This window comes from Strix uralensis, chromosome 14, assembly GCF_047716275.1.
Source record: "Strix uralensis isolate ZFMK-TIS-50842 chromosome 14, bStrUra1, whole genome shotgun sequence".
Classification (NCBI taxonomy): domain Eukaryota; kingdom Metazoa; phylum Chordata; class Aves; order Strigiformes; family Strigidae; genus Strix; species Strix uralensis.
Window position 1 is genome coordinate 7,393,687 of NC_133985.1, and position 20,428 is coordinate 7,414,114.

Sequence of the window (20,428 nt, forward strand, 5' to 3'; positions counted from 1 at the left end):
AGATTAATTACCTGTTTCTACCTGAACCCTTTGTCAGGTTTAGTCATGCATTCTTGGTCTGAATTAAGCGCAGTTCATTGTATTAGTTTATGCCATTATATGGCAGCCTAACCACTTTCAGGAAAAAATCAAGAGACACAAACCATGAACAAAGTATTTCCCACTAACAACCAGCCAAACTCAGTTTACTAATTGAAAAATAAGGAATTTTGAGACCAGGTACAAAGGGATTCTTAACAGCTGGAATACATGGAGTTTTAGATAATTTTTGTGTGTGTGTATGTACAGATGAAGCTGAATAGCACTTTGTCTCTTTGTAGCTAATGTCAGAAGGTAAAACAACATCACCTACTTTTTCTAGATAGGTGTAGCTCCAAACTTTCCCATCAGCAAACATGCGCGATATGATCCTGCCTTGCTTATCGATATCTGTTCTTTCACTCATGGCACCGCGCTGAAGCCCAGCCAGGCGCCCGTTGAAGAAATAAGACACATTGACAGCAGCCAGGCCACTGCTAGGTAGCCAAAGGAAAGGCCGTCCTAGCTGATCATAAATTATCCTCAGTGTAAATTTCCGGTGATCATCATAGATTTTTTCTGTGCGTATGTTCCGGTCGTAATCAATAGACAGTAAATTCCTTCCATGCACCTATTGAATGAAAGAAGACTGCATTCAGTGAGCAGTGGGCACTATGCCTCTGTGGATTTTCAGTGTGAAAACAGCATGCACAACGCAGAACTCCATCTCCTCACAGTTTTGAAAAGTGTAGGATGCCTTCCGATTAACTGGATTTTGCTTTCTACTTCTTGGTATATTCAAATATGTAACTTTGAGTGTTTTACTGGGATATTTCCCATCTCCCTGCAACATGGGAACTGTAATCTTATGGAGAAAGGCTTCCCTTGTTGGAACAGACAGAAGTACTGCAAGCCTAGGTCTTAAAGTGCAGTGTTAGCACTTAGAAGAGAAACGAATTATTTTGCATTGAAGTAATTTTTCTACTTCTGCCATCAGTAGTTCTTAGCCTTTTTCCCTACGACTCCCAGAACAATAGAAGAAATTATAATTTTTTGTTTTCATTGAGGTTTAGCCACCTAGGTTCTGTAGCTGCAACACCCTGCTTATGAATTCATTCATTTAATGTTTTCTTCATTTACTTTCCAAATATTCAATAGATCCCACAGCAACCTGATCACTTGGGATGGGTTTCATTTCTTCTGATTAAAAATCCTGATCATACGGGCTGGGAAACATGGACTTGTAGTTTTGAGAAACAAAAGTGCTAAATAATTAGGTTAATTTTTTTTTTTCCCATTTTTTTCAGTTGCAATTCTCAAATCAAAGTACAGCATGAAGTGTTTCAGTCCCAGATTTCTTTTTTTTTTTTTAATAAAAGAGTCAAACAGAAACAAAGAAGCATAAGAATGCCAAATGGAGAGGCTTCTAGTGAGAGTGCTATAATGAGAGATACGTAAATATATTCACTGGAGGCTAAGCCACAGAATTCAGGCTAATGCTGTAATCTGATAAAAATTCTCAAGTAATTTAATTGTAGATGCATCATTAATAAAGTAGAAGTCTTTAAATTAGATATAATTTGAGAGCAATGACTACTTAAAAAGTATTCATCAGTTTCTGGGAATTTGTTCTTCAGCTTATATTTTACAGTAACTTTGATTAAGCAATGTTTTCTCTTATCCAAAATTAAACTGCACATCAAACAATATGTAAATTAACCCTGAGCCTTTCTCAAGAACATAAAAGTTATTCTGAGATATTTTCACTGGCGGGGGTAAATCCAATTCCCATCCCAACCAACTCTGTAGGAATTCAGTTATACAGAAAGCAAATTTAAAATTAATATAATTTTGTGTTTGTAAAGAAATAATTATTTCAAATTATCGCTCATTATCCTAATTTTTTCCATTAATAAAATTTAGCTCTTTAACAGTTTGCATTTCCTCAGTGGGCAATTATTAGAAAAAGCTCTTTTCTGTAGGTTTTCCCAAAGGTTATCCCAGCAATCACTTCTCCTGTAATTCAAAGAAAAGATAGGATAGTTTTTTTAAAACACCTTCGCAAAATAAATAATATTCTGCTCTCCCACTGTAATGGAAACAAAGCCAGGGAAGCCAAACTCCACATTGGTACTATCTCAACTGGGTACTCTAGTTTTGTAAGTGTAGGATCAATCCTGATGTCAGAGACATATCAAAACCCTTTTCTTCACAGAGCTCTGGGTGAAGTAGAAGAGAGCTTTCACTCCTGAAAAACATTTAGCTATAACATTAAAGGTTTAGTGTATGACTGAAAGATCCTAATTTCTTAAGGACAGACAGATTTTCTAAAAAGAAAAAAGTATTTCAGAAAGATTACAAACTGAATTTTAGCTTTTGAGGTTTTGCTTGTTTGGTTGGTTTTTGTTTGGTTTGTTGTTGTTGTTTTTGTTGTTTTTTTTTTTTTAAATTTCTGAAGCTTCATAAAGCAGTTGGGATTTCTGTGGATTCCTCCCTCTGTTACAGTAACTGTAATCTGCACATAGGAAAGTCTGACTCCAGGTACCCTCCCTTTTCTCAAAAACATTATAAAGTTTATTAGTTTTTTTGCCATAGAAAACTAAAGTATTAGGGGTTTTTTAATGATTACACAGTGAAGAACTATGCACACACACAAACATCACTTGGAGAATAAAGAAGCACCTGCTTGGATAATTCAGTAACTTTATTTTCATTTGTAAAATAAGTAAAACCAAAGAGTGCAATTGTAGTGTCATATTAATTATATAGAAACCCAAACAGAATGACTAACTCCCACTCTTCCTGGGAACACTAATAACACTATTACAAGTATCATGACTGAAGATTACCTAACAAGCTCTTTCTCTTTTGTTCCACTACCTACATGCACATCTGGTTTTCCCTTGGCAGCTGCTGAACAAGTGGCCATAGGGACAAGCCCTTTGTGTCCTGGGTAAAGGTCTTGCAACAAAAATCACTTATGTGATGCTGCACTGTAACAAAAACTCTTCAGAAGGGAATCTTATCAAGACTTTATCTGAAACTACCACAAGACACTGAATGTGTGGTGCATAAAATAGTAGTGGACAGCAAGTGGGGTAACATAAAGGTGAAGTGCAGGTCTTCGTTTCTCGGCTTAATGAAGTCTGGCCAAGTGTGTTTGCAGAGGCCAACACGTACAAGCTGCAATGTACCTACAGCACAGCTGAGCAGAGCTGGGGGGCACGGTAGCAGCACTACCTGAAGAATCATAGAATCATGGAATAGTTTGGGTTGGAAGGGACCTTTAAAGGTCATCTCGTCCAACCCCCCCGCAATGAGCAGGGACATCTTCAACAAGACCAGGTTGCTCAAAGCCCCGTCCAACCTGACCTTGAACCCTTCCAGGGAGGGGGCAGCCACAGCTTCTCTGGGTAACCTGTGCCAGGGCCTCACCACCATCATCATAAGAAATTTCTTCCTTCTATCTAGTCTGAATCTACCCTCTTTTAGTTAAGAGCCATTGCCCTTTGTCCTGTTGCAACAGGTCCTACTAAAAAGTCTGCCTCCATCTTTCTTATAAGCGCCCCTTAAGTATTGAAGAAAAGGGGTGTGGGGTCCAGTAGCTACTTGTAAGAGGGCAATCCCATATAATAACAATCCTTTTCAGTAATACTCGATTCTGAACTGTGGATTCAGGAGGTGGCTCTGCACGCTGTCTCCCCGGCCGTCCTGCAGCAGTGTCCCCCATCTGTACCATGACGTGCCACAGCTGTCCCAGCTGCTGCAGCCTACCCTGCCTGCCACCTGCTCCCCTCAACGTTTCCACACACTTGCTCTATTTCATTCACTAAACAATTTATAAAGATGAATTAGAATAAATGAGATGCAAATAAATTCTGTGCTTTCTCCCTCATTTTCAAATTTCATTTTCAGTCCACTCAACCTGTTATAATCTCATAGTGATTTTCATTTAAAAGAGCTAAATGGATATGTGATTATTGTTACAGGAACTAACACCAGACAATTAAATGTTGAGGTGTTGCTAGATAAAGCAGTGTTTTGATTTGCATAAACATGATGCAAGAAAACCCATCTCAGGCAAGGTTTCAGCTCTAAGACGTGTTTAACTTCAGCTAATTACCACAAGTACCTCTATTAAATTTTTAGTATTGAGAGTTAGGATTACAGCAATTTCATTTCGGGGTCCTATTTATTTTTATTTTGAACACCTAGTCAAAATGCAGAGCTGATCTATTTTCTACTTATAATCAACTTCTGCAGGTCAACACATCAAAAATCAATTACACAGCCATGAAATTTAGTCATTAAGGATTAGCTGCTAATCTCATTCCATTTTTTGTCTAACCTTCCCCCTCTCCCCAATGGGTGCATTCTGAGCATTTGTGAGAATAAGGAAAGACTTGCTAATGCAGCACTGTGAATTAGATATTAAGCAATAGGAAAATACCAAAATTTAACATCCGAGGTTTTTTGTATGTTACTATTAATTGTTTACATATATGGCATTTAATATATCATCTTGAACACACGGAACTGTATCTCATGTCCAATGATGTCAAAAGGATTATTAAAAGAACCAGGACTTGATCAGGGCTACATTTGTTTTCTGCCCAGTATCTCAAAGCCCTTCCAAAACTACATATACTGAAGCAGCCAGTGAAAGTTTAGATACTTAAGGGGTGAAAAACCGGCCAGCTAAGCACAGAATGGGATTAATCCGGCTGCAGCAGATCTTTAATTTGGCAGGGGATGGAATACATGACCTAAGTGTCTTTCTTATCCTATGCTTATGACTTTGTAATTATGGCAATTATTTTCCAGTTGTGCCATTTGGGAAAGGGAATAAACACAATATGCCTGTCTCAATGAATCTGTAGGGGGATTTAACGGAAGCAGAACATAAACGCTCAAGCTGTAATTGTGTTTGCTCCCCAGGACTAACTGTGGTAAGTGTGCCATAGCATTTTAACAAATGGTGAGTGGTTGAATCTTTTTTCCCCTCATCTTCAGAAGCAGAGTGACTTCCAGCAATATTCTGGGTATTTCTACCAACCTCTTTTGGAATACTTTTAGTAACGAAGCTTCTATAGCTGATTGCAGCAGATGACCCCATGCATTTAACTGACCTCTCAAATAAAAGATTGTCATACCAAAGATAATCCCAGAGTTGTACATTTTTAACAAGTAAAAATAGGAAAGGCATGTCCTTCAAAATGGAAAATTAATTTTCTGCCTAGAGAAGAAAAGATCATTATTGCAATGACATTTTCTACTTACCCTGAGCTTTCTTCCAAACACAGTCACTTTGCCTTTAATCTGTTCCTTCCTCAGACGCCATTCAATCGAGTTTAAACCATTTTCCATTGGTAGAGAAATATTACACCGTCCTATGGTGGGAGTCACAGTCCCAGCCAGGACATGAGGTTCGCTGTGAAAGCTAATGCTCATGCCATTGGCATACATCACTCTCAAAGTACCATTATTACAGAGCTGGTAGCTGTTCCTCACTTGATCTACAGCAATAATGAAAAGAAAATAATTTAGCTACTCCAGTCATAAAGAAAACATATAGCTTAATTTGATTGGTTTTTTATTGCACTCCTGTTGATGTTAAATGAAGTCAGCCTGCAATTACCATTTACGTGGTACTATGGTGGAAATTACAGATGTTACTGATTCATGTAAAGAACAGTAGTGTAACAGTGAGCCTGCAGAGAGATACTATGTTTATTTCATTATGTTTTCCCTTTAGTCTTAATTGTGAATCAAAATGCACAGTGATATGTGTTCAACCACATAATTTATTTCTAATATGAACAAAAACTCCTGAAAACTGAACTGCTGATAAACAACAAACCATTAAACTCCAGGACAAAAAGAAAAAAAAGACGACTACTGGACTCTTTATGAGTGGGAAGAAAGAACTGCCTCTTCTTTTTCTTTCCCTCTCTTTAAAAACTGTCTCCAAGCAGAGGCTTTGTACAGAACTACAGTTTGGCTTTAAATCCTCAAGGTGGAAGGCACCAGCAACGCAAGCTGGCAGCCACGGTCCCTCACTTGCCTGCCTTCCTGCCACCCCAGCAAAAGTGCCCTAGCCTGATGTGCACACCCAACCTTCTGGCTGTCGGAGAAGTTAAAAAAATAATCCCGTAGTTCTATGGCTGTGCAGTTCTCCAGCTGTTCGACACAGCCAAGTCCATTCTCAGCCAGGATGGAGTGCTACAGTGTGCAACTGTCACCAAAGCGTCAATATTTGTCTGACGGAAGGACAGCATCTATGTAATTAATCATCTGGTATAAGAGAAGTGAAGTCTTTGTAACCAGACATGAGACGGTATAACAGTCTATAAATGTTGACAATTATGTCAGGAGGACACTATTGTCCGATGATGATATTCCAGTGACATTATATCTTAACTAAAAAAGCCCCCATCACTCACCAAATTCCTTTCAGTCTATCTACGATAACTGTCTGTTTTCGCTTCATCAGACACAATGCCTGGGCAGTGCTGGAAACCTCTATGCAAACATTTAACCACTTTGCTGCTGATCTCTCCGGCCATACTTGGGCTGTAACACTGTTCTCAGCAGTGCTAAGTGTGGCACAAGATCATCCACTGCCTTGATTGTTCTGCATTTTATTTAAGGGTAGTGTATAAATTTGGAAGATTCCATTGCTAATAGTAGGAGGCTACCTGAGCCTCTCTCTCCACAAGGATCTCTACCCAGGCAGCCAACATTTGGCAGTCAGACTGCATCTCTGTGGCACTGAAGTCAGAACCAATTTTGCAGTGAAGTACAGAGAAATGCGCGAGTGGGTAAAATGACTCAAGAGGTAATGGCAGGACTAACTTACACCAGCAGATAATGACCATACATATTTGACACAAAGCGTGATTGTGAAATGTCTCTTACCTGTCCTGAAGACCTGTCATTTTAGGAATGAGCTTTATGGGAGTTTTTCTTGCAAACCTTAAACGTTTTTCCCCTGCTCATGAGTGTACTAATGACACGAATCTTTTGCGAATTGCTTTCTCAAGTTGTGTGTGTGGTTAGGAGGTGTGCTGAGAAGTGTGCTTTGGTACCTTGAACAACTGTATAGGAAGCCTCCACAGAGGAGAGATTTGTGATGACCGTGACATCATCATCCCGATTAGAATTCTCAATGTCGATGGTAATAGACTTTTCCATTTCTCGATGAAGGCTAGTTACCACTCCAGTGGGACGTGTTACATTGGTCAGACGCCCTTCATGATCATAGCTAATAGAAAAGTTAGTGAGAGCAAAAAAGCATGAGGATATATGTTCATTTCAATACCCAGTGTATTAATAATGCACCACATTTGTGCAAAAAACCCAGAATGAAACAGATTTTCAAGAACATCCTGGCCATACCTATTTCTCTGTTCTTGAAAGAGTCTATAATGATGAAACAATAATTTTTAGAGATTCTGATCCCAACTACATGAGTGTAAATCCAGGCTAGCATCTTTTAAATTACTAAATTAATTAATTACATTATTATGGAGATACAGAGCGATATTTGGCTCAAACAATTATAATTAGTAAATGCATCTGTATTTTAGTAGCTGCATTTCATTCTAAGGAAGTGGACTTGTGATGGATGCTACAATATACAATGGCATACACTGCACGTTTGCAACTGAATACTTAGTGGAAACTACCAAGTATGGTCTTAATTGACATATCAAGGAATAAACCTGCCATAAGAAATTAAAAAAGACATCAGCTTGAGAACGTAATAATTTCATTTAGATCTTATCTGTGGTATTGAACTGCATGTTGGGGTCATTATTTTGGCTCATAAAGATGAATGATGAGAAGTTAAAGCACAGGATAGGTTGGAGTTGCACAAAGGGCAGCAGTCAGCACTCAGCATATACCTTAGAAGATGAATTAAGTGCTCCAGAGGCATAAAGATAAAAAAATAAAAGAAAAAGGGCTCTCCATGAGTTTATTGAGTTAAATTTATTTAGAGGTATAAAGCCTGAGGAGGGCAGAAAGAAGGGATGCTGCCTGAAATCAAATCATACTGTTTCTCCCTTTCCTTTAGTATGCTATATTTGTGTGCATATGTATGCTAAAGAAGCAATCCCTTGGATCTTAAGGGCAAGAAATGGGGACCTGAAACAAAATTAGTATTCCAGTCTGACACTCTGCTTGCTGCAATTCTCTACTTGTGCAAGAGTCTCTCACCCAGCCGCTACCAAAGCGCACATACTTCTAAACAGCAGAAAGGCAAGAAAAAATGTCCTGTGTAGATAAAGGGAAAAGTTTAGGTAGAGATTGAAACCAACTGGTCATCCTTTGAACGTAGAAATCCAGGGAGCAGGAAGCCTGGAAGAGAACTGGTAAATCCATTGCACTGCCTGAGAGTAACAGAAGAGAAGAGGAGCACATTTAGTATCGTGGAGCTAGCTGAGTTCTTTGTACGTTGTGGTTAGCTGTAAAGATGAAAAAAAATCAGTGCTTTCAACATGACTTTTCACAATTAAATCATTCAGAAACCTCAAAGTAGGCCACCTGAACTGTATAGCATATCTCCAAAACTAATACACAAATTGGCTCCTCAGTTAATACAAATACAAAATATGCCTTTCAAATCCATTGCAAATGGTTGCACCCATTCAACTGAATATTGGGGAGGAAGGAAAAAAAATCACCTGTGGAGCAACAAGCCTTCCCAGAACCAACGAAAGTATTAGGCAAAGAAATAAATCAAAACAAGGCATCATGCAACCTAAAAAGGACCAATAATATATTGTGTTCATTTAAGCAGTTCAGGATCAAATAAAGATTAAGCAGCATGATTTTTCTTAATAAAAGTCACAAGTTCCTATCTATATATATATTTTTATATATATATTTTTTTTACCATATCAACAAGATACTGCATAAAAGATAATATGTTGAGATAATCTATGAAAGGGGGTTTGGTTAAGTCTATATAAAGGTCCTCACAAAAAAATACTGAAAAGTACTAGTAAAGTATAGATGAGGGAAGAACTTGATCCAGTCAAGCATCCGTCTAGGAAGGAAAAACAAAATGTACAAAAAATTGAGAGTTTCAAAAATCTGAAAGGCTAATAATGAGATATGCCCCAAAGTCTATATGTGGACTACTTTGGTATGTTTAGTGATTAGCAGAGTGATGAAGAGGATACCTAGGTGTCAAATATTACAGAAGAGAATGTTGTTTCAGACAAATTAGAAAAGTCTATGAGTGGCTTCAGCGTGGACTACACAGAGCTTGGTGAACATCCAGAAAAATGGTTGGTGAAATTCCCCATCAGCAAATATATTTTAGGCAATGCAAATGAGACATTAATTTAAACTCTTCATTCACATTGCTGGGTTTTTAATTAACCCAGGAAAAATTCCTGGGGATTGCTGTGGGCTACTCACTGAAAATCTCTGTTCAAAGTACAAGGGCAGTCTAAAAAGTAAATATGGATGAGGATGTACAGAGACTGAAACAGAAAAATGAAAATATTCTAATGCCATTTCTAGAAATCAGTGTTTTACCCCCCACCATGGGGCATGTTTCCCAGTGCTGGTCACAATTTTTGAAATCAGCAATGGCAGGGATTAAAAGGGTTTATAAGCAACTGACAGACATGCTTAAAGTGATACATACAAAAGTACTCTCTATGAAGATCTGCAGGCCATTTAGTTTATGACCTAGACATATAAAAAATTCACTACTTGAATGGTATATACACACTGCTATATCAATGTATAAAGAAGGCATTTCTACTTTATCCATTGCATCAATAAAATCCTGTTTAAAAAAATACCTTAAAGGTAAAAAATTTAAAATTAATAAAACAGAAACCTTTTATGTACTACAAGATTTAGAAGTGACATATTATTGAGGTGTTTTTTTTTAAATTTATGTATTATGTGAGAGCAGGTGCTTAGTAGAATACAACACCCAGACATTTATCTGAATAATAAGAATAAAGCTATATAGGAATTAAATGACTATATATCTGTCTTCTTCATGACATGAACCCAGGTCTAATGAAGTAAAAAAAGGAAATTTTGCACTGGAAAATATACTAATTGACCTGGGACTCCTTGGTATCTTCTTCAGAAGCAGCCACTACATATCACAGTCTATGGCACAGCATCGGGCTAGATGAATCAGACCTGATAAGGCCATCTTTATATCTTCAAATGAGCTGGGTTCTGGATTCACTGAAATTCCTGAGCTTTTGTTACTGACTTCAGTGAGAGTAAGGTTTCATCCCAAGTTTTTCTACTAATAAAATTACAAAGGGAGAGATCCTTTCTTAATCCCAGTACTTTAAGAAACCAGCATCTCCCTGCTCCCACTACTAACTCGCTACCATTGCTAACTGGGACCAGCTCTGCCTGAGCAGGCACAGGTTTCCGAGGCAGTAGTTCCCAGGCGAGCTCTGGGTAAAACCCACCGCTGACGCCCTGGGCAGGCACGAGGGCTGTTGCCCAGTTCTGCCTGCAGCCTGGAGATGGTGCCCAACAACCCAGTGGCTGAGCCGGCCACGGCCAGCTCGCGCGTGCTGGGCCACCAAACTCAACTATAGCTCAACCGCGAGACACAGCTGACTACTTGTTTGTCACCTGCTCAGATGGCTACAAATATCTGACCTGTGCATCCCTTCAGCGGGCTTGTGATAATGCACCGAAGGCTGTTCTCCCCTGTCCAATATTATGGCACCTCTGTATCTTATGCAGTTCTTATTGCTAGCATTCTGGTCTTCGGGGTTTGAGACGTGTACTGCTCAACAGCTTGTAGGCAGGAGCAGCTGGGACAGTGCCACATACAGTCAACGGCAGCTGTTGACTTAACACAGAGCAGGGCAAGGAGCAGATCCACGTACATTTGCATCTATCCCTATTTTCCCTCCCTTATAAAATCAAGCTGATTCAAGAAGAAAACTGCAGTATTCTCTTAGGATGCTCCCAAGACCAATTGGAATACCATTGAGGACCACTTCAAAGATCTGTGCTTCATGCCCAAAACCAAGCTTAAATTACCCCATGTGAGCCTACTGGTAGCTGTCAGATTATTTAAGAGCCTTGCTAGTTCCCACTGCAATTGAACGGCATGCATCTATGCATGCACTCTATATAATATATGTATGGAGTGTGTATACACACACACAGTTTGTGTATGCATTTTTCTGCATATGCACACGCATACCTAGATATACTCCACAAATTTAATTCTGTGAGCATTTTCAGGGTACAGCTTCAGATAAAAGAAAGGAATATACCCAATAAGATAGCATGGCACTTCAATGTCTGGTTGATATAAGTGCACTGAAATAAATTTTGTGTAAGAACTGTAGCTCACGTAGTATTTTACTACTTAAAAGACATTTGTTTTTTTCCAGTTCTGCTGCCATATTAGCAATTTTGGGTATTGATTATCTCTGTATGAATGCACAAATGTAATGGCACAGGAAACTATTGTTGTCCTTATAAACTCTCACTGGATAAGCATTTCTTTCATCTCCAATTGATATTAACTTATAGATACCAAAATAAATTGCATAATGATGAATACAGAATTTTCCCCTTGAAGCTGCTTCGAAGAACAAATAGAAACCAGAAGCCAGTATTGAATGACTGTGGACTGTGACTGTTTAGGTTTGTGAATTTGATTTAAATAATTCTTGTAGTAATATTATTAATAAACCCTTTAACTGTGGGGGTACATAAGATGACAAAGCATATTAAGGAGTTACTGTAAGTCAGCTGCTTAGGATCAGCCTAAAGGAGATGCCTTATTTTTCTGGTATTTTGTAATGAGTATCTCCAGTGCATATAGCTAAATTCTAGTCCTCACATAGGGTTTTTCATGCACATGTAGAGATACATATCTTCTTTTAATGTCTTTATGAATGGCATTTTATGGCTTTTTTTTCTCTAACCTAGATAACAGTCACCATGTATAATTTATTTTATACATGCACTATAAAGTATATGCATTTTTAATGCAAAAAATGTCTATACTGTCCTCTTATCTATGGGCTCTATGCTTATGAGAATGTATGTACAAATCTGGGAGAAAGTAAGTTATTTCTGCTGCCTCATCAAAGTTACTAATCATCTAAGACAGTACCTCAGGCTGTACTATTTAGACCTAAATATGCTACTTAACTCCCACTGACCTGAGGCAAGGGTTGCACATCTTTTCCTATTTGATCTTGGAAAAAAATCCAGTCAACATGTCAGCACTATATACACATTAAATTACAGTTTCAGATGCATCTCAGTAAGACATCAAAGCACCTACCTTCTATATTTATTTAGGAATCATAGTACAATTTTTCTAATAAATCATGCTAACTTAGTACTTCATGTGATTCTCAGCCACCAGTTATTGCAGTTTTGTAACTTGTAACTTTGTGATGACCTTTTTTATCGTTTCATTGATTTTCATCTAGAGTTTTAAATTACATTGCTATTTAATTTTCTACAATTAATTACTGGTGTTTTGAGAAACAAATAGTTTATATGACTCCTGATCTGAACCTTGAGCTAGCTATTGGGGAAAAAACAACAACAAAAAAACCTATCTAGAAAGGCATCCCCATCTCATCAGCAATAATGTGAGATTTTACTGTCATCTAGTACAGTGAGCTTTTACTTGATCTTGTAATCAGCAGGTAATACGTTCATGTGTTCACATAATTGGATTAATTTTGTAACTAATGTGTGGTTGAGAAATACTCTATGCAAGATATTAAAGAGAAAAAAATCCACATCTTTACCGACAGTCTAGAAAAATCAGTGGTTCAATTTCCAGGGCCACATCAGAAGGCGACCACGAGAGGGCACTGTTTTCCTTTTTACGGAAACGGAACACATAGCGGACGAAACACTGATGTGCAATGCTGATTTATATACATTTTGGGCAGATTGAACACAGTTCTTTTTATTCCTGCATTACTTATGTTTTCTCTAAAAAGAAAGTAAGTGGTGGCCAAGATGAATGCATTAATAAACTTAAAAAAATAGTTGTGCGTCATTGCTAGTCTATAACCTTAAAAATAAGCCTAAAATTGAAAATTAAATATAAAGCCCTATCCATACTTTCTAGCCACTAATTTGAGAAATCGTATGTCATAATCACTGATTATTTCAAACAAAATATATGGCATCAGACTTGCCATACTTAAATGATATATGCATTTTCAATATATCATTTAGCTTCTATTTTTAAAATTGTTTTGATCTACAAATGACAATAAGACTACTAAGAATAGGATAACAAATCTGACTATTTTTTCTAGATTTTTAATATACTTTTGAACTTTGTCTCCGATGAATTTCATTTAAAGAGGAAGTTCTGTCTTTTTAATCTATATGCTCACGAACACCAGTGTGCTTTTGGGTTATCTACAAATTATGGAAGTTACACCAGGGGTCTGACAGATAGCTGGGGATCTAATTTCCTCACTTGTCTCAAGAATGAACAATCAGTGAAGTTAATCAACATTTTAACAACCATGAGTAATATATGAGTCTGAACAGAAAGATATATAATTTGAGTTCCAAAAGAAACTGCAGCATTAGGGTTCCTAGAGAGAGGCAGCTCAGTAGGAGCCATAGATTACTGAGGGCTGGTCTGGATGAGAGTTATCTGCAGCCTTGCTGACAACTAAGAGCAGGGGCCCAATCTGATAAATCAAACATGGGTTTCTGAATGTGGTACACAGTCCTTCGTGCTGGAGGTGGGTGGGCTTTCCCACTGGCCTCAAACTGTGGGCAGGAATTTAGGTGGTTCAGTACCCACCCAAATGACCTGGCACCACTGATGAAATCAAGCAAGCCGCTTAATCATTTCCAGTATCATCCTAGACTGAGATGCAACGGCCTTATTTGGTACCAGTGAAAAGCCTACAACAAATTTCAGTAGGGTCAGTTTAGGGCCCACTCACTATCATTTGAAAAATAAATGTACGCTTAATATAGCCAAAAACATTCTTACTCATAAAATGTTGTCCATCCTGTTTCATCACTCTTCGTTGCTAAGAGACCACTGTTTCCGTTATATGTCATTAATCCAAGCTCCAGGGTCTGTGTTGAGACTAGCTTGAGTCCACCATTAGTGCCAACAGCCAGCGTGACAATCTGATTATCCGGCATCAGTAAATGGCGGGGCATCCCACTGGCATCCCGACGGACCTTCAAGGAGTTGCCATTGTTGTCCATCACCTCCGTGACATCGTTATCGCTGCTATAGGTGAAATTGTACAAGTACTCCCCGGTAACAAGGCTGAGAGTGTACTGGTGAATCCCATCAGCATTGAAGACATACAGCTCCTGTTCTCCTGGAGATGCAGCTTCATATTGGTTAAAAGAATTAAGAATGGGCCTGTTTTTACTGACAGCCCTAATGCGGATATTTCCAAGATCAGCTATGTAGATGGTACCATCTGGGGCCACAGCTAAGGAAGATGGTGAATTTAAGATGGCATCAGTGGCATACCCATCATCCCCAGAATAGCAATTACAGTTGACATCATTTTTGCAATCACAGTCTGAAGCTGCCCCTGCAAGAAGGCATATTTCTCCATTGGTAGTTACCTGGCGTAGCCGATTAATTTTTTTTTCATCTGTCTCACTGATGTAAAGAACTCCTGTGTGTGAGATGGCAATGGCACTGGCTGATTCAAGTGCAGAATGAATAGCCAGTTTGCTAAGAGAGTAGTCTATACCAGGAACCTGGCAGTGCATGGGGCGTCCAGCAATAATGCTAACTTGATGATTTTCTGTGATCCGTAAAATAACATTGTTCTCTAGGACATAAAGTGAGTTGTCCATGGGATTGACAGCGAGATCAGTAGGCCACTCCAGCCGTACCTATGAGTTGCACAAATTATTACTGTAAAACTCGTAACTGAAAAGTACACTTCTAGTGTTTAAAATTCCATGTGTAACAACAGCAAATTAGTGAGGGGTTTATCAGCGTAAATCATGAAACCAAGTCATGAACGGCAACTATTTCAAACAATGATTTTGTTTTTCGGAAATATTAAAGCTACGTGCAGTGGTAACTTTGGCTAATTGTGTTTCTGTGCAAAGAATGAATGCTACATTGTGGAAGCTCTACAATAATTACAGGAAAACAGGCAATTAAGACAATAACTCCCATTATCTCAACCTTATTTCTCTATAGTTGCATAAATAACTTGTGTTAGCCACAGTAAAAGGGTGGTTCACTCATTTCAGTAATGAATCAAATATGCTATCATCTTGTGCTGCATAATGTATTTCTTAAGTGGCCAGGCAGTTCTCCAAAATAGATGCCCATGTCTTCTAAGGCAGAGAAGAAAATAAATGCATTAAGAGTCTACCTGGGTGACATCCATGCTGGAATCGCAGCTGAGAGGTCGAACAGCAGTTAGGTCATTGGAGCCCAGCAGGGTTGATATAATTCCATTCTGATCCACTTTTCTAATCATAGTGGCATCAACAAAATACATGAGTCCATATTTATCCACTGCAATTCCTGCAAATATAAAAACCAGGCATCAGTGAAGCTGTGAGGCTCCTAGCTTCAAGGCAGGCTTCATCTTATTAACAGGTTTACAAGACGATGACGTTTGCTCACTTCCCGTGTTCTTTCCTCCCTTCCAACCTGAGCACAGGTTCTGGAACCCTCCAAGTACCTGTAGTTCTGCTGAATAAATGGCATCAAGCAAGTATGGGGCTTTAAAGAAAAGAAAAACACATAAATCCCCCAAACATGCCAAAGAGCCAGCAGAATGCATCAGCTTATTTCTAAATCTGAACTCTGTATGATATATCACATAAACCCAATTAAAAAAAAATTATTTCCTAAGTTTTAATCTCAGAAATTCGAGGCATTTCTTTTTTCATCTGAAGGATCTAATAAGGATGAAGAATTTTTAGAAATCTTTTAAAATTGCTTTAAAATTTTTGAAAAATTGAGAGGCCACTGTATTTTTTCAGTGTGTTTTTTCATTCTTTGACCTGTTGCTGTAAGGAATATGGGAAGAACATCTGTTGTTTCCAGATGAAGACACAGGGGTTTCCAGCCTAGAAAAAAAGGAAAGGTTCAATGCCTGTCACATTGGGAGTCCTTAGAGAGTAAAGGCACAGAATGAAAGGGTGTTCCCTTGGAGAAACAGAAGGATGCTGCTGCCTCTTGTAAAGGAGGGCAGGCTTTTTCTCACTTGCCTTTCCTGCTTTGATTTGGTGCACTGCCTTGTCCGTTTCTTGGGCTGAAAATAAAATATTGATCTAAAAATCTTGTTTTCAAATGGTTGCAGTGCTCATCCTATTGGGCAGTGAGAGAAGGTAAAGCTTTATCTTCTTAACTTCTATATAGAGGGTTAACTTAAAATATGCAAGCAGCTCTGTCCTGTTAATATATTCTGTATGTATTAACTGAAACTATTACCTATACAAATAAACAGGACCTTTCATGTTTATGATCATCTAGTTATTTTCAAACATTGACATAAAACCCAAAGACATTTGAAACACATGGCAAAACACCTGATTAATTCATCCTTACAATTAAGATGAAACAATGGAAAAAAAAAATTAAAAAGAAACACACCCCCGAACTTCCACATCATCTTGAAAACTTTTTGTTAAAAATTAGAAATGGGAAAGGGCAAAAATCCTTTTATTTTTCCTCCACCTCTGAAGAAAACAGGGATACATAGAATGAAAACTCAGAAAAAAGCCACAGCAGGCAGTTTTTCTCCCCAAAGACTGTATCTCAAACAGTAATTTGTTTCCCAGTTTACATGCTTGCTTCTTGGAGTGAGTGGTACCCTGCTAATTTGTGTTCTGTTCTCCTTTTGCAGCGTTCAGTGTTGGGGTAATAAAGTTTGCTTTAACTAAACAAAGCACGAACATTTGCCAATCCACTGTAATTAAAGCCCAGAATAAAAATTACTGAGCAAGGAGTGATTTAATTGCCAGATAATTATTTCCACATCCAGCCTAGCCTCACACAGTCATTTTCTCAAGCTTCTTTTCCTGCTTTACCTCGAGGGCTCATTAGGGTTGCGTCCACTGCCTTCCCTCCATCCCCACATCTGGCTTCGTCAAAGGGCAGGCATTGCTCTCCAGTCCCTGCTACCACTTCAGAGTTACCAGCTAGGTCTTTTGTGCCAGTGAGGGTCTTGACTTTGTATATCCGTCGACTATTGGTGTCCGATACATACAGTGAGCCTGAAACAGGGTCCACGGCCAGATAGTATTTATGAGCAGGATTGTTGCTTTAGAGAAAAAGAAAGCATAAAACAGAAACAGCTGAGCAGTCTAGAAACTTCACAGGCTTTCAGAGCTTGGATACTCATCAGGCACAGAGAGATCTGGAAAGAAAGTCTGACACCTTCATACAGAGGTGGGGTCCGAAGGACTACCATCTGAGGACCTAGCTTGATTAGGGCCTGGTCAGTGTTTCAGAAGGATTGCAATTTTAAATCCCATTCATCCTGCTACACCAAACCTTGCACAGCAGAGCCCAATAAGCCAAAGCTGCACAGCAGACTTTCCTCTTGATCTCTTTAGCCCTTTAGATCTGCTCCAGGTCAATTCTCTTTGGCTTATCTCTACCTATTGCCCCCCCTCTGTGCCACCTTGTTTAACTTCCCTTGAAAGCAGAAGTCATAGGAGTAAGATCAAAGAATCAGCTTTTGAGTTACTTATATTATGCCACAAGATTTGTGAGGTCTTTTATAAATAGGAGGCAAAGGCATAACAAATTTATTCCTAAAGCAAATTTGTTCTCATTCATTCTTATCAAGAATCTCATTTATGGCAGATGAAGTTGGTTATATAACTAAAACCAGAGATCCCAAGTGTCTGACTTTAACTCCAAACCTTCTGTTATTGAAAAACTGGTCCTCAGTTTGTGATTAGAATGGGTGCTCATATGGAAAGCTACTTCTCTTCTGAAATGTATGTTTTTTGACAGCTTGTCACATTTTGGAACTACTTTAGCAAATCATCTGCAAATTGAGAAATGTCAATCTTTGCCATATATATACATTCACACACACAGAACTGCAGTGCGGAAATATTTTCAAAATCTTGCCTGGCTAGTTTAACTCTATTTAGTTGGGTTTTAAGCATGATGTGAATTTTCCAGCCTTTGGAGCCTATGGGTGAGCGTAAATAAGGTCAATGGTGGTTTCAAAGCATAGAAGACAAATGAAGACAGGAAGAAAAAAAATGAAGGTTACTTACCAGTAACCAGAGATATTTGCCTCCAAATATCCACACTCCTAGTTTCATGTGGCAAAAGTGCCCATCTCCAAGAGTGAGGATACACAGAGGTAAGTTATGATGGACATAAGCCATTTCTTGATCAGACTCGCTGAAACTATAATAAGGCCACTTTCGGCAGATGGTTTATCAGCAGCACAAAGACAACTGCGTTCATGTGGTCATGACCAGATCTGGAGGAATGAGGAGGCCCAAAAATATCACTTTCTACAGTTATCTTCCTCTATGCCAGTCTTTGACATGCCATGATTTTAGGTCAATAGCAGTTTGTTCTAAAACTGTAGAAAGTAGGAAGGAGATTGGTTTGATCAAAATTCAGTAGGCAGAGGTAATACCATCTGCTGAAGTCTAGGAGTGTAGAAATTAGAGATGAAAAAATACAATAAACAAAAAATACTTGGCAGGTTTATTTCATGCATGGATCTCAAAGTACTTTAAAAAGATGGGTATTACACCCATTTTACAGAGGAGGAAACTGAGGCACAGAGAGGTTAAGTGGTGTAGACAAAGTTATGCAGGGAGACTAGTGACATGCTTGAGATTAGAGCGCAATCTCTTTATTCCCCAAATTCCTCTCCTTATCATCATCAGCAGACTGCACCTCTTCCCTAGACCCTTATTCACATTCCTTCTCATCCCTCCAAAACAAAGCTCAATCTTCTTTGCCACATAGAGAAATACTTCTTTCTGCTTACAAGATTTCTCCAGCCTCTCGAGTATCTGAGCCATACAAGCGCCTGCATATTTGTCATTGTTTTGAGATTCTGCTCTCTTCTTCCACCATGCTTTCCCCTTACACTGTGTAAGGGAAAACTTTTCTGTGACACTAGTCTTGTGCCATACTTCACAAATACACCCAAAATTAGCTCAAGGCTTTGCAACAGCAGCAGACGAGCCAAAAACTGAGTGCTCCAGCTGCAGGCTCGCTGCTGCTGCCTCTCTGCTGGCCTCCGTCCCAGGGTGCTTTTTGCTTGGCCCTTCTAAAACATGTGGCCACCCCCACCTTGGCCGAACAGGGAGACATGAGGCAGGTACAAACTGGAGCTGGGCACAGACACGGCTGCTTGCTGCCAGCGGCAGGGGCCTTGCTTGGTCTCAGTGGTGGGAGCTGCTCACAACAGTACCCGGGGGAGCTGCTCTGCTGCCTGACACTGAGCAGCAGCCACTCCGCGAGACTGGAAGGGTATCTCTTTGGACATGATTTTGCCAGCCTGTGCCTGCCTTCCTGAGTGAGCACACCCCTGCTTCCCTTCTGCCACAGCTAGCCTCACGTATGTCCCACTGTGACCAGGACGGGATAAGGTATGAGTCAGGGTAAAGAGCAATGGCAGAACATGGGCTTATTTCCCTCTCCTCTCCTGCAGTCATTGGTGCGTCCGTGGAGCTCACCATGCCTTTCTCCTCTGGAACCTCCCTCAGGGCAGTTTTGCCAGGGAGTCAGTCATGAGCTTTTGTTCCAGATCAGGGAGCAACTCACTGGAGCTGCAGACCTGCTGCACACCCCTTTGCTCTTTCCTGAGCTGGGTAAGGAAACAGATAGTGGAAGATTCTCCGCATAAAATATTTGAGGGACTTTGGCGGAAAACGGTTGGTGGAAGGTGACATGCACTCACCGTGTACCCAAAGAAACTACAAGATTACCTCAAACAAGGATGTATTTGATAAATGAGTGGTAAATAGTTCTTAAACTGGCATCTGAGCCAGTTTGACCTCTATCTCACTTTTCTCTGTACCATTGTAATCTTTTATTCGAATTATAGGAAGCCAAGGAATGGACCTTGTTTTAAAAGATTTTCTGTAACAGTCGGTATTGCTCAGAGGCCTCTGCCTGTAATGTCTCCACCTCTGCCCTCCTGGGTGAATGCAGCCCTTACCACCGCGCAGCCTGACCCTGGTCTGTGAGGGAGCCTGGTGCCTGACAGCAAGTACAGGTGGGATCAGCTTGTCCTCCCTATTCTTCTCATATGTGTATCAAATTTGCAACAGTGCAACAATAGCTTTTCTTTAAATTTAACCAAAAAAAGAGAAGCTGCCCAGAGAAAATCTCTAAGCACCTGAAAAATTAATGAAACTTAGTTAATGCAAACAAGGAGCCTCCAGCATCACCAGTAATCATTAG

The 20,428-nt window shown here is 39.3% G+C and overlaps 1 protein-coding gene across 4 annotated transcripts in view; it reads right to left on the reverse strand.

Annotated features, from left to right (window-relative positions):
* The window catches only part of TENM2 (teneurin transmembrane protein 2), a 741,247-nt gene that overhangs the window by 8,326 nt on the left and 712,493 nt on the right, over window positions 1-20,428 (reverse strand). For all 4 annotated transcript variants that reach the window (XM_074883298.1, XM_074883301.1, XM_074883300.1 and 1 more), the window contains 6 exons: window positions 17,065-17,297; window positions 15,396-15,550; window positions 14,027-14,901; window positions 7,107-7,282; window positions 5,299-5,534; window positions 353-649 (listed from right to left, as the gene is read on the reverse strand). In XM_074883298.1, the coding sequence (XP_074739399.1) occupies window positions 353-649; window positions 5,299-5,534; window positions 7,107-7,282; window positions 14,027-14,901; window positions 15,396-15,550; window positions 17,065-17,297 (1,972 nt within the window). The remainder of the gene's footprint in view (window positions 1-352; window positions 650-5,298; window positions 5,535-7,106; window positions 7,283-14,026; window positions 14,902-15,395; window positions 15,551-17,064; window positions 17,298-20,428) is intronic.